Raw genomic sequence first — 13,487 nt, 5'->3', positions numbered from 1 at the left:
CCACTGAGCCATGCAGCGGGAGCAGCCCCTTCCTGAAGCAGCTCCTTGCTCTGCCTTATCCCATCCTGTGGGGCTGAGGCATGGCTCCTCCGGAGCAGCTGAGTTACTTCTCATTGCCCAGAGGCAAGCGATCTCAGCAGAACCCAGGGAAATCAACGGTGCGAAAGAAAAATAGCTCATTAAACAGCCATAAACACAAATGCGAGGATCACTCACATCCTACCACTGCATCCATACAAACATCTGCTTGGCTTCCCAGATCGGTCTGGAAGGGAAGCTGGTGAGCAGGCAGCGGCACGGGGCAGCTTTGCCAGGCTCCCTGTGCTCCATCAGCACCTGGAGTGCCAGGAACCCCCTCCACACCCCACTGAGCATGGCTTTTGGGAGCTGCTTGGCACAGCACAGGAGCACTGCCGGGGGACTGGCAGTACAGCCACACCGGGGCAGGGCAGTGCAGATGCACCAGCCCCATCCCACCCAATGTGGGCATCACCCTCCACCACGAGGCGTCCATAACCTGTTCTCACCCCTGTGAACCTTCCTTCAGCTGCAGTGCTTGCAAAGTGCTGTTGGGCCAAGCTGGTACACGTGGAGTCAGGGTGTTCCCAGGACCAGGAGGCTCCTTTCTCCTGCCCTGGGGCTGGGAGCACACCTTTAGGCATCATCAGCATCCAGAGCCGCTGTGCTGTGTGCCTGCACCAGCCTGGGGCTATTCTTGCCTCCTCCAGGAGGAAGAGACTGGAGGGGAAGGAGCCTCTGGTTATTTAGCCCAGCAGCAAGGACAATGTGTGTCAGCTCATCAGCCACTTACTACTGCCAGGCTCTGCCACCAGCTGTTTAATGCAGAAAAAACTTGTGTCGCAGTCTGCATCAGGACCAGCTGGCAGACAAAACCCTTTTGTGGGTCCTCAAAACATGTCCATAGCATGCAGAGGGACACAGCAGGTCTGGGGTTCTGGCCAGTAGTCACCCCATAAAATCCAGCAGGGACGGGAGCTAGGGGCTGCCCAGGGAGACTTGCGAGAGCCCTCAGGAGCACCCAGAAGTGGTGGGGAGGTGTGAGTTGGAGATGAGAGGCTGAGGCTGGAGCAAAGGAGAAGGTTCTCCCTCCCTGAGGACCTTCAAACTGCTTGGTGAGTGTGGACTCCATCCTTGGGGGGTTTCAGGTCCAAGCTGGATAAAGCCCTGAGCACCCAGTCTGGTCCCACTGCTGACCCTGGATGACAGAGCCTGAGGGTCCAGCCTGAGTTGCCCCCTGGGCCTTCAGGCCGGGGTCTCTTCCGTAAAAGAACAGGGAAGGGAATAATGAGTATCTCAGGTCTCGTATTTTACTGCAACAGTTCTGTCATTGAGCGGGATGTTGATTGAGGAGAGTTTCCTCTCTCCAGACACGACAGCAAAACTTATGTTCATTTTTTCTTGAAGCAGTAAAACAATCTGCTCCTTTTACAGAAGTTACAGCAATTTTTAGGGAATAAAGATAAATTAAAAGTCTCATTGCTTCATTAGAAAGCCTTTCAATCCAACACAACTGTTTAGCTGAAATTGATGGCACTAAATACTTCCCCAATACTACTCCCTGGGAGCAGCACTGCCCGCTGTGCTTCCCCACACCCTGTTCCCCCAGGAGAGCAACTTGGACAGAGGTGGCCTCGTGCCACTGCATCCAGACATTTGTGGGAGTGTGTGGCACTGAACCTGGCACCAGCACAAGGGAGGCAAACATCTGGGCTGGGCTGGTACTGGGGTCTTGTCCCTTGGGGGGGGACAACTCAGTGGTGTCTGTAGGAAGGAGGGTGGGAGGAGGGGGTGGTTTGGGGCCTGAGAAAAGAAGCTGCAGGGAGGGCTGGGGCAGTGTGAAAGCAAGCCAGAGAAACTTCAAAGGCGTATTTTGAAGCAAGAATGAGGGCTCGTGACAGGACCGGTTGAGCAGGTAGCAGGGAATGGGGGCATGAAGAGCACCTGGCTGGGGTGAGGGTCCAAGGAGTGCCTGAGCTGGGGGATTGGGGGGGAGGAGGGAGGAGGCACAGGCAGGGGCGTGCATGCTTCAGGGTGCCCTGGTGCCTGTCCCCACTCAGAGACCCTGCAGGAGGTCTCATGGTCTGTGTGCTGCCCTGATGACTGAAGAGGCACCGTGCAGGGACGCAGCCATGTGCCCCTGCTTTTCCATGGTATTGCGGGCTGTCACCCTGACCTACTGCTCTCCCTGTCCCCGCTGAAGGCATCCCCACAGCTTGGAGCTCCCTGGCAGCCAGGGCCACCAGGGGTGCATGAGCCTGGGCTACACGTTCAGTTTTTACTAGAACCTCTGTAATTTTAAGGAATTTGGAACATTTGGGAAACAAACAAACAAATAAAAAAAAACAAGCAGCCAAGCCAGGCATTCTTCACCATGCCCCAACAGCTGGGGCTCAGCAGCTGAAGCCTCCCCCTCAAACACTGATGGCTTTGATAGCCCTACATCCAACATCCCTGTGAGCACCATCCCTGCGTGCAGCACCCCCTTGTGCGCTGTCTCCTGTGCTCACTCAGGCTGTGGCTCTGTGAAACCTCTAACGGAGCTAAGGTTCATAAACCATTGTGAAAGGCTGCCTCACTGAGAGATTTGACCCCTTGTGACCAGCAGCCTGTGTTGTGTTCCAGGCAAGCAGATATTAATAAGATCCAAGTCTGGAGCAGAGATGCCAATGCTGGGCAGTAAATCACCGTCCTGGCCTTTTCCAACGCTGGGGCTTTCTGCACTTTTTGATGGCACTGATGCTTATTAACATCACCCCTTTAGGGAAACTTTGAGCAAGATCTGCCTGAAAGCCAGCCTGGAAATGCCTCCCTAAGATCTCTTCTTCTCCACAATCAGGGAAGGCACAATCATTTCCAATGCCACAAAAAAAAAAAAAACCACAGCTCAGTATTAAATCTTCCCTTGATACATTCATAAACCCACAGTTTGGGGTTCCTATTTGGAAATCTTGAAGCAAAACCTTGGAAAAATACTTCAGCAAAAGTGAATTGAAGGGCGAAGGAGGAGGAAGAGCACACTGTGAACGCTAGCTCAGTGCCTGTGGCTGCAGCATGAGGCCTGTGTCCTGCAGGGCAGGGGCTCCCTCCTGGCCCAGTGCTGCTGGGCCCCTTGGTCAGGCCTTCAGGGACGGATTAAAGAAAGGAGCATGGCTGGGATCCCACGGCCACGTGGGGCCCCTCTGTCTCCCTGGGGGTTTGGCTTTAGGGCCAGTGAGAGGCACAGGCACCTGCTCCGCTTCCCAGGCCCCATCCCGCCCCACTCGGCACCCGGCCTTGGGGCCCTGGGTTGCGGCCACCTGTGGGGACTGAAGGCAGCAGCCTGAGCATGCCCCAGCCCTGCCGGGGGTGCTGGGTGGCAGCACAGAGGGATGTTGCCGCTCAGCCCCGGGGTCTCGCTCACTGCCCTGATGAGAAGCAGTAATTAGGCTGCTCCTCTCTGCCCTGCATTCTGTGCAGCTGGTGAGGCGGTGCTTGGAGTGTCACAGGAAGCAGTTCGGGCCCTGCTTGTCACAATGCTGATTTTCTCCTCTCTCCCCAGAATTTGGGCAGAGGAAGATGAGGACAGAAGGCCCAGCTGGCAGCATTGGGCACTGTGCTGCACACCGAGCTGCCTGGCTTTGCATGTGCCCCCTCCAAAACTGTGTCCGGTAGCTCACCAGGGGTGCCACAGCCTGCAGGTTCCTCTGCTTGAAAAGTCTTGGTCCTCTGTTGCATTACCCCCGGACACGAATGGACCATGTGAGCTCATCCCATCCCATTTGCACTGCCAGCCCCTCCTTTTCAAAACCCATACTGCCCAATAAAGCTTGTGGTCCACAGCAGATTTATTACACGCGTTTATTCTGTCATTGCATAGCTCTGCTGCCTGGTCTGTGGCCCATCAGCACGGCTGCACATTCTGTGCCTGGCAGCACCTCAGCAGCGGGGTCCTGTCACTTCTTTTTCCTGCAAGGCTCAGAGGACAGGGAGAGGTAGGGCGAGGGGACCCAGCCAGGACAGCCTAGAGGCACTGGAGGGTGAATCTGGGAAAAGCTGCGAGACCTCGCTGCTCTCGGTTGTGCCTTGTGTCCCTGTTTCCATGTGGGACACCAGCAGCGTGGGCGTCCTCAGCAAAAGTCTTGTTCCAGTGCCCTTCCTGTAGACTTTCATACAGTACCTTGCTCTGGGGACTGCTCCAAGCTCCAGTACCTACCAGTTCCCACTGTGGCTGGATCTCACCAAGGCCATGGTGTCCCCAGTGGCTGTGTCAGCTCCCTCATGGGGTCTCATCTCCTGCAGCAGGAGCACAGGAGGCAGCACAAGGCATGGAAGACATGCCCTCACCTCCAGCACAGCCCCCTTTGGACCTGTAAGCTGAAAGCAAGCATCACTATGACCAGCCTCAAATCCCTCCCATCCCTCTGAGTCATTCTACAGCTGTAACAACCCATGTGTCATCCTGCCATTTCCCCACCTTATTTACAGCTGTGATTTAAGAGCTAAATGTTGAAGGGAGCAGAAGCATCCTCTGCCCATCCTGCCCATGCTGGGAAGGGTCCCAGCTGCCAAAACAGAGGCTGCAAGCTGTAAAAGCACCACCAGCTGCCTCCCGCCAGTGAGTGAGAGGATGGAAATGAGCTCTGGGGGCAGTGCAGGAGGGAAGTGCTAACAAACCCATCCTGCTGCAGATTTACGGTGCAGCACTCAGGCAGAGCCAGCCCGTGACGTCTCCCAATGGGGAGCACCTGGGATGCAGGTGGGGAGCACAGCACCTTGCCAGCACTGCCAATTAATTTCAAATAGTGCTGCTACCAGCACGTGGGGTCCTCCCAGCACAGGCTACCCCTCCAGGCAGCTCCAGGCAAGTGGCAGCTCTGCAGAAAGCTGCTTCTCCAAGGCAAACTCTGCGTCAGCTGGAGGACTCTGCTCCCCTCCATATTTTTCCGGCCATGTGCCCAGTGATGGAGGGGATGGAGCAGAAGAAAACCTGGGGAAGAAAACCCATCAAGTCCTCCACAGGGATGTTGCTGGAGCATCAATGGCACCTTGGTGTCCTGAGCTAGCTCTCACTGAGTTTTTTTTAGGAGCAACAAGCCTCTGAAGAAAGCTGAGGGGGAGGTGAGTGGGGGGACAGAGACTTGGGGCTCCACCAAGGGCCTCTTTGCTGCCTCTCCCAGAACCACAGTCTCTCCTTCAGCCCCCAAGGACAGAGCAGAAGCAGCATTTCTGCCCTCTGCGCCGATGATTCCTCGAGCACCCTGCTCCATTTTTCAGTGGTGCGGAACCAAATGCTGCTGGGCTGTGCAGGATGCCTGAGCCGAGGAGGCCCTTCCCACAGCCGCCTGGCATCCTGCAGGGCTCAGCCAGCAGAGCACAAGCTCAGCAGTTCCGGGGCTCTCCTGAGGCCATGGCTGGGCTCCGTGCTGCTCAGGAGAGGACATCCACTGCCCTGGTGCTGCAGGAAGACCCTCTCCAGGCCTGCCCATCCATTGCCCTCTTTTTTCATCTCCCCTCCCTATCCCCTGTTCTTTTGTGTCCTCCACACATCATTTCTCCCAGATCCCTAACCCCAACCATGGTAGGGACATGGGCAGCCTCTGTCGCAGAATCACAGAGTGGCTGAGGTTTGCAGGGCCCTCTGGAGCTCCTCTGGTGCCGCTCCTGCTCCAGCAGGGACACACAGACCCTCTGGTACCTCAGCCGCTCCTCCCAGCTTCGTGTCACCTGAAAACCTGCTGAAGGTGCACTCTGCCCCCTCAGCCAGCTCCTTCATGAGGCAGTTGATCAGGACTGGACCCAGCACGGACCCTCTGGGTACTCTGCTCATTACTGGCCTCCAACCTGGCTTTGCTGCACTGATCACCACCCCCTGGGCTCAGCCATTCAGCCGGTTTTCAGCCCTCCCCAGCCTGCCTGCCCACAAAGCCCACCTTTCAGCAGCTTCTCCTGATGGCCACAAGAGGCACGGTGACAAAGGTCTTCCTGAACATCCTCTGCTCTCCCCACCCCTCAGACTGCTTGTTTCATCCCAGAATTTGTGGAGGACATGAAACTGCGTGTCCTGAGCAAGGTGTGGCCTCCTATGAAGAGGCTCCTGGCGCAGAGCCCTTCCTTCTCTGCACAGCCTGGGGAACCGCTCTCACCTCCAGCAAGTGCCTTGGGTGCTGCTGGCTCCCGTGCCACCCCATGTCTTTGGGTTGTCCCACTCCTGCGGCCATTGGTTTCCTCTTCAGGCGCACCCAGGCAAACCCCACAGGGCTGGCAGCTCCTTGGCACAAGCGCACCCAGCCCAGAAAATCGCAGCGGTTGCTCGAGGAGGTGTTAGGAACAAACCCGGAGTGATGCTGACACCCCAACCCTCGGTCATGAATTACTGCACGGCTGCTAGGGTTAGGAAAATCCATCCCTACTGTTTCATGTTTTGTGCTTGACAAAATAAACCAATTTTTTTGAATTTAACTGTATTTTCTTAAACAGAAAATAAGAGTTCTGCAGTCAATAAGCAGCCAGGTCCCCAAGGGCTCTTACTGCAGAGGAAGAATCGAGCCATCGCTATGCTAACAAGTATATTAGCTAATGAAAACAGTATTTAAAATAATCACAATATTTCTTTATTTGCATGTAAAGATGACATAATAAAAGATAATTAGCAGCATGTGAAGTAGTTCTACTACTCAATTTTCTCAGTTTAGATCATTAATTATCTTAGTAAAATGCATCATTATGGCTAATTTTAGAAAAATCTAGCAGCTGCAAGGTCATAGTGGGAACAATTTCAATTTGTAATTGGAAGAAACATGAAAGTGAGTCAGATAATCTTTTATTAGATAATAATAATGAATCACACGGGCACATATATTAAGTACTTTAAGAGGCAGAAAATGCACTGTATCATTTAATAATGTCATCAAATGGGCCTCAATCATGGGCTGTTGGGGGTTCAGCCCTTGCCCCTGCCTCCCTCTTGCTGCAAGGAGGGCAGGTGTGCTTTGGCAGCGTCCCCTCCTGTTACCACCACATCACACCTCGGCCTGTTCTGGCATCGGCGCGTCCAAAGCTGCCTCCTGTGACCCAACAGCCCCCAGGGTGGTCCCTGGCCCCCACGTTCCTTCCCCCTGGCCCTGGGGGACTCGGGGGCAGCATCACAACACCCAGCTGGGTCCGAGGGCACCACAAATACCCTCTGCTCCTGCCTGGTGCATGGAGAGAGTGAAATCAGTGACACCCCTGGGACCACGTGCAGGTGCCTTTGGCCATGAAACTGCATTTGGGGCATCACCTCCGCCTTTCCCAGTAAAAGCTTTGCAAGAAAACCTGACCGGAGCACTGGAGCCATCTTGCATCACTTCTTCTTCGTGATACCTGTAGCGAGGCTAAAAACAGGGGTGAGCCCCAGTTTGCAGGGCGGGTGTTTTGGATGCACCATATAAAATGAAGCAGAAAATGTTGCTGCTCCCACAGGCAGCAGGAGACAGCTTTACACCTTGCAGGCACCTTCCTGGTTCCAGATGCTCGCAGCAGCCCCCTCCCCAGCACTGCCGCACACCAAGTGCAGGGCTTAGACTGAGGGACTTGCCTCCAGCAGCGCGTGAAGACACGGCAGAGGGAGCAAGCCGAGGCTGGGACCCCCGGGATGCTCCCGGTCACCACAGCAATGCCTGGAGATGCGGCCGTTTGCCACGATTACACCACAGCCCAGGGATGCTCCATCAGCACCCACGTGGCCTGGGGAAACCCTGGTGTCACAGGCACAGCTCAGCACAAGGCAGCCCCAGCCCCCGCTGCCCTACTACCTCCCTCCCGGCAGACAGGCCCTCAGTGACAGCGGGCAAATAAAGAAAAGTCTGGTCAATGAGAAGCCCGGAGCAGCGGCAGGATAGTGTGGTGAGTACAGCAAGGGCTTCCTGGCCACGTGGGAGGTGAATGGCTGGCTCTGCCTGGTGCTTTTTACCTCACTTGGCTGAAGAAGGAAGTAACCAGACCTTCAAATAGAGCCACAGAAAACCTTTTCTGCTTTGGGACTGCAAGGAAGGACACATTGACCCATCTGGGGAGGACCTGCCCTAAGCTTTCCTGGAGGCGATCCTGCAGAGGAGCGCAGTCCGGAATCCCATGGCAGGGAAGAGCAGCCAAAACCCTTACAAGTGGAGTCAACAGGAAAACAAAAACCCTAACCACCACCACATTCGCGTTGCCCTGTTTAAGGTTTCTGAAAGGGTCATTTCAATGTTTTTCTTCTAGTCTGTAAACAGATTTCATGAAAAGTCCATGGCCCAAAGGCAGCTTTTTGTGTTGAGGGCGGCTGCACGAGCAGCCTGGCTCATGCCAGCAACGTGCTGAAAGGGGTAGGCAGTGCCCTGCCCCAGCAGAGGCCACAGCACTGATTTGGGGAACCCAGGTGAAGGCAAGGGAGAGCTGTGCTGACCACCCTGACTCCCAGGAAGCTGAGGAATGGTCAGCAGGCAGACCCTGTTTCCTCCTTCCAGTCCTGCTTTCTGGCAGTGTTTTCCTGATTTCCAAGCTTGCTGCTTCACCCTGCTGCACTACTCCTCTCCTGATCCAAGTGATTGAGCTTGGAAATCCTTCATCCTTAAGAAAAAGTTGTTTCTGTGGCATTTGTGGGACTCTGCACTGCATTTTAATTCCGCTTTACTGCGTCAGCATTCCAAGCCCCACAGCATAATTCAGCCAGCTGCAAACGCAGGTGGAGCTGAGATACAGAGGGGGGCACTGTAAAAATGGAGAACCTTTGCATGGCAGGAACACCAGGCCTCTCCCCAAAAGCAGTGCTTCCAAGTCGTCATTCCCCTCCCACCCACTGCCAAGGTGCAACGTGATTTCCTTAAATATAAGCTTGTGCACTGTTACCATAGCTGCTGTGTAGTAGAGGGTGCGCAATTTTACTACATCTGTCTGCTATTGCTCTGGGAAACATCGTCACTATTGGTTGATTTTTCAACCAAAGGCATTGGAAAATATTAAAAATCAGAAACTGCAAAGCTATTAGATAAGAATCTTTAAAATTTATTGGACTAATTGTGTTACATTCAATATTTGATGTGTTTCTCCTGGACAAAGAATTGGCATAAATACAAACAAGCCTTTGTGTGCCTTCCCTAAACAAATAAGAGATAAAGTACTAGAGACAAGGAAACATAGTTCACATCTTCATATTTACATTTGCCTTTACTTTACAACTTAGCGCCAGGAATATTTACAGAAAAATACAGTAAGAACAAAAAGATCATGTCTTGGCAACATACAGAAATTCATACAAATTGTATATGATTTGAAGCATGTGATATCTGGCATTCTCATTGCAAATTACTCCTGCTAAAATCCATGTGGAAAATGCCCGTGTTTTCCTTCAAAGACATCACTCAATTATGCAGTCATTAAATCACATCTAATTAGTCTATTAGATTGAAATTTAGCTCTCCTGTCTTTCTGAGCATGCAGAACCTTGCAGGGAAGAGATGCCTGGGCAGCCAGCATAGCATTGAGAGCTGCTCTGCCCTACAGCCGTCATGCACATGCTGCTGTCTGTGCCTACACCTTATTTTTCACAGACACCATCCTCTCCCCTTTGCTGTAAGTTTGTAATGCTTTTTTAAAGTACCTTTAAGATGATTTCTTTAGATGAGTCTTTATTAAGGTACGAAAATTTCTGTAATGTCAACACTGCATTTAACAGGGTGACATTTACCCTCCCTCTTTCTGCACCATTAAAAGGATGCCATCACTTAAAGCAGAATCATGAACCCAACATGAAAGGTCTTATGTAAAAAGAAAAAGTCTCAGTTTAGGTTGTGTCATGTTTGCATCTCAGCTTTTGTCACTCTATGCAATGTGCAGAAGTCTAGGCTGTCACACGACACACAAAGTGGTCAATATTAATTCTCTCCAATGACCAACAATGTAAAAGTTTTAAAATTAAAAGTTTTAAAATTAAAAACTCAATACAGTGGTTTGTGGTGGAAAAAAAACAGAAGTCTGGAATCTTGACAGTAACATCACAACTGAAACCTCGTATTTGCTCTAATTCTTTTGCAGAAAAAGCTCTAGGCTCCATCCTGGGCTAACTGAAGCCACAAACTCTGAGCAGACAAGGATTTTTTTTCCCAGGTTGGTGGTTTATATTTTACGATGACGACAGTGGAGACCTCTGTGCACAGGGGGATGAGGGACGCTGCTTGCAGACACGCTCCATGGTATGAGTCTGCCACGGGCATTTACTACTGCAGTTTGCATCCAAACCAAATGGGATGACAACACATTTCTGGAATCAAGGTTTTTATACTAAACTGTGACTTTCTTGAAGGTTCATCTTTCCAGACAGCAAAACCCCAAATTTATGGCTAGGTCATATCAGTAATGTGTAAAAGCATCAAACAACTGATTTTATAAATCAAATTAAGCAAGTTATAAATGCCTACTCACCCAGGCTGCAGGATAAACAGCAACAGTGCATGCAAAAGTTACCTTCTTTCAAGATTTCTGAAACATCGCATTGCTTTCACTGTTATTAATGCTCAAATGGGTGCTGTACTCATGATTTAGATGAAATATGGAAATAGACCAAAGAACTATTCTTCAGCCAAGCATAGGCCTTTTTAGAGAGTAGTATTTCAAGCAGTCCATTTGGCTATCTTGGACTTTGCAGAACATATCCAGGGTTCCCAAGTCCACATCTTTGCTACTGACTGTACCCAAGTACCTGAAGTATCTTTTGTAGCTCACTAGGATATAAACCAATGATTCTGCATATAACACACGCTCATAGCTATGGTATGTGGGTTTTGTTTTTAAGTTATTGAAGATGTGCAAACATTTGATTGCTCAGTATGTTTATTTTTGTTACACATGCATTGGTCATGCCTTTTAGTCAGTGGTTTAAAGTGTGTTTGGCCATTATTTAAATCCAATAGGTACATACAAAATGTGGGTAAATTTAGTGTCCGTGCATTAAATTGATACTGGCAAAAGTTTACCAGAGAAATGAAGCTAAATTTCCCTTCACAGCTTTGCCAATAAACCCAAATGCTGACTTGCAACACCTGCTGCCATTTACAACCAGGGCATCACATAAGCACAGGCCAGCCACCATGCTTGCTTCTACAATGGTTTTCATTCTATGGTTTTGTTTTTCCACTTGAGATTCATCTGGATCAAAATCAAGAGCTCCTGAGTTGAGGCGTGTATGCCTGTCCCCTGTAACCACCACAGCTATCACCCCAAGCCCCTTTTTGGTTGATATCCTGAAAGTCCTTGCAAGTGTATTTTTAGGGCCCCATGTTTTCATGTGTTTTTTCATGGCTAATACAAAGACAGAGACAGAGTATGTCCTTGGCAGATCAGTTAAAATGAAACAATTAAGACTGTTTCAGGTCAGAACTGTTGCATAAATTAACTGTGAAATATCAAAATTAAATGACTCACAGGCATTATTGCAATACATATTAAAAAGCTTCTGAAAAATAACTTAAAATAACTTGAAGAGCTCCACAAATTCCTACTTACATTTATACTCTTATACTATCTACTTATTGGAAGGAGAACACATGCTGCTGCCAGTGATCACAAACTGCACCTACACAGGAGCATCAGTGATGATTCATTACTGCAACACAAGTTAAGATTGCGCTGGGAGCTTGAAAGCACTCCCAAGAATGCAAATGCCCACTGCAGCTCTTATATTCCCAGTATTAAATTTGTAGTTGTAAACATCTTTTCCCAGCACAACCTTCAAGTCCTGACCATATGAGAAAGTGGTGGTCTGAAAAGGAAAGTATGCCTTTTACTTTTTTATTTATTTATTTATTTTAAGTTTTTATTTTAAGTTTTTATTTATTTATTTATTTTAAGTTTTTCCTCATTCAAAAACCTACTCCTGGAGGACAGCTTGTTGCTGTCTGCTGAGCTCACAGCCAATGTGCACACAGAGGTAGCAGAGCACTTGAACTGAAGTTGCCAATGATCAGAGAACTGAATCCACACTGGCCTGTTTCACCTGGGATGAAAGCCAACAATTCATATATTTTACCTGAGTAGGGCCAAGAGAGACACCAGCAGTTTGGAGGAGATCTTCTGACCTAGGAGAAAAGGAACCACTGCTGCTGACAGTGAGAAAGCACAGTAGCTTCAAAACGATTTTAAGTTATAACTCCAAATGGACTTCCATGAAATAGCAAGTTAACGGAAAAAAAGAACAGCTCCTGAATTTTCTGTTTGAATTGTTTTACCCTTTGTAATAGGAGCATCTGAGAAGTGTAGAAGCTGCAAAAACCACTTATGCTATAAAAAAGTGGCAGGCAGAAGGCAGCCCCAGAACCTCAGATTTCAAGCCAATGGAAGGAAAGCAAATAATGTTTACGATTTAATGGAAACGGCGACTAGGTGCTATGGAAACTTCAAAATAAGTATTGCATAAAAAAATAAAATCAAGCTGCTAAAATTAAATGTGACATTTTGCAACAGACCTGAAAGTCAAAATCTTGTTTTTATATGACCAAGAACTCTTATCTAGTAACAGCTTATGTTTGAAAGCCTGGTAATTTCAGGTGTTGTGTTTGTACTCAGTATGACAGAAATGTTGTATGCAGATAGACTCATGCCCAACCAAGGAGGATACCGTAAAATACAGCATCTTGCCCACGAATTTCATGATCTGATATTTCTGAACATTTTTCTTCCTTTTGGTACACAAATTGGTTACAAGCAGTGAAGTATCTTCTGTTGTACTCTGAAGGGGGGTTGAAAACTTCTTAAGTTCTTGCAGGGATAGTCAATGCTCAGAAAGAAGTCTCTCCTCAAAGGAGAGACCCTGTTCCTTTCTCCTTTAACAAGAGGGTGTAGCGAGGTGTCTGAAGGCAGGTTTGTTTGTATTTTGTTATCCATACTGATATGCAGAGATATTTTTGTTTTGATCGTTTTCTCACAGAATGAGACACAGTTCCTAATTAGTCTGGAATAGATGATTGGGTGAAAAGATTATGTTGCGAGTATCCAGGAAGATTGGAATTCAGTAATCTTTTGAGGGTAGGTGAATTGAGTCAATATCCCAACTGCAATGTTTTTGATTCATTTCTCATTCCTCCCACATGGTAACTGCTGACTTGTGCTAGAATATGGGTTTCCTGAATTCCAGAGGGCTGAGGAAATTTGTTGTTATTTAACTGTTTTCATTACTGTAGCCACCAAGCTCTGATCTGATTGTCCTGGAAGGATAATGGCCTAGGCGTTGCAGTTCTTGAGCCCAACCTCCTGGAAAAGTGAGGTATAAAATTCTGGCTCCAGCTGCCTGTTCCGGTATTTATTGACAATGTCTGCTATTTTCTGTTTTCGGCGGACATGTGGGGGGTTGTATGAATCACTTTCCAGCCTCTTTCTCCGACAAATATTTATTACTGTTTGTCTCACTAAAAAACCTGAAAAAGAAACAATGTTGGAATCAAGTTTAAACAAAATTAAGTTGTGCCCCCGTGCTG

The 13,487-nt window shown here is 49.3% G+C and overlaps 1 protein-coding gene across 4 annotated transcripts in view; it reads right to left on the bottom strand.

Annotated features, from left to right (window-relative positions):
- Positions 1 to 9,008: 9,008 nt before the first annotated feature.
- The window catches only part of RALGAPB (Ral GTPase activating protein non-catalytic subunit beta), a 65,106-nt gene continuing 60,627 nt past the window's right edge, over positions 9,009 to 13,487 (bottom strand). For all 4 annotated transcript variants that reach the window (XM_084296626.1, XM_084296627.1, XM_084296628.1 and 1 more), the window contains one exon: positions 9,009 to 13,427. In XM_084296626.1, coding sequence (XP_084152752.1) covers positions 13,234 to 13,427 — 194 coding nt within the window. In that variant the 3' untranslated portion in view covers positions 9,009 to 13,233. The remainder of the gene's footprint in view (positions 13,428 to 13,487) is intronic.

Source organism: Netta rufina (genome assembly GCF_964035555.1).
Source record: "Netta rufina genome assembly, chromosome: 16".
In the NCBI taxonomy this organism is placed as follows: domain Eukaryota; kingdom Metazoa; phylum Chordata; class Aves; order Anseriformes; family Anatidae; genus Netta; species Netta rufina.
This window is presented reverse-complemented; position numbering and strand designations above follow the sequence as displayed.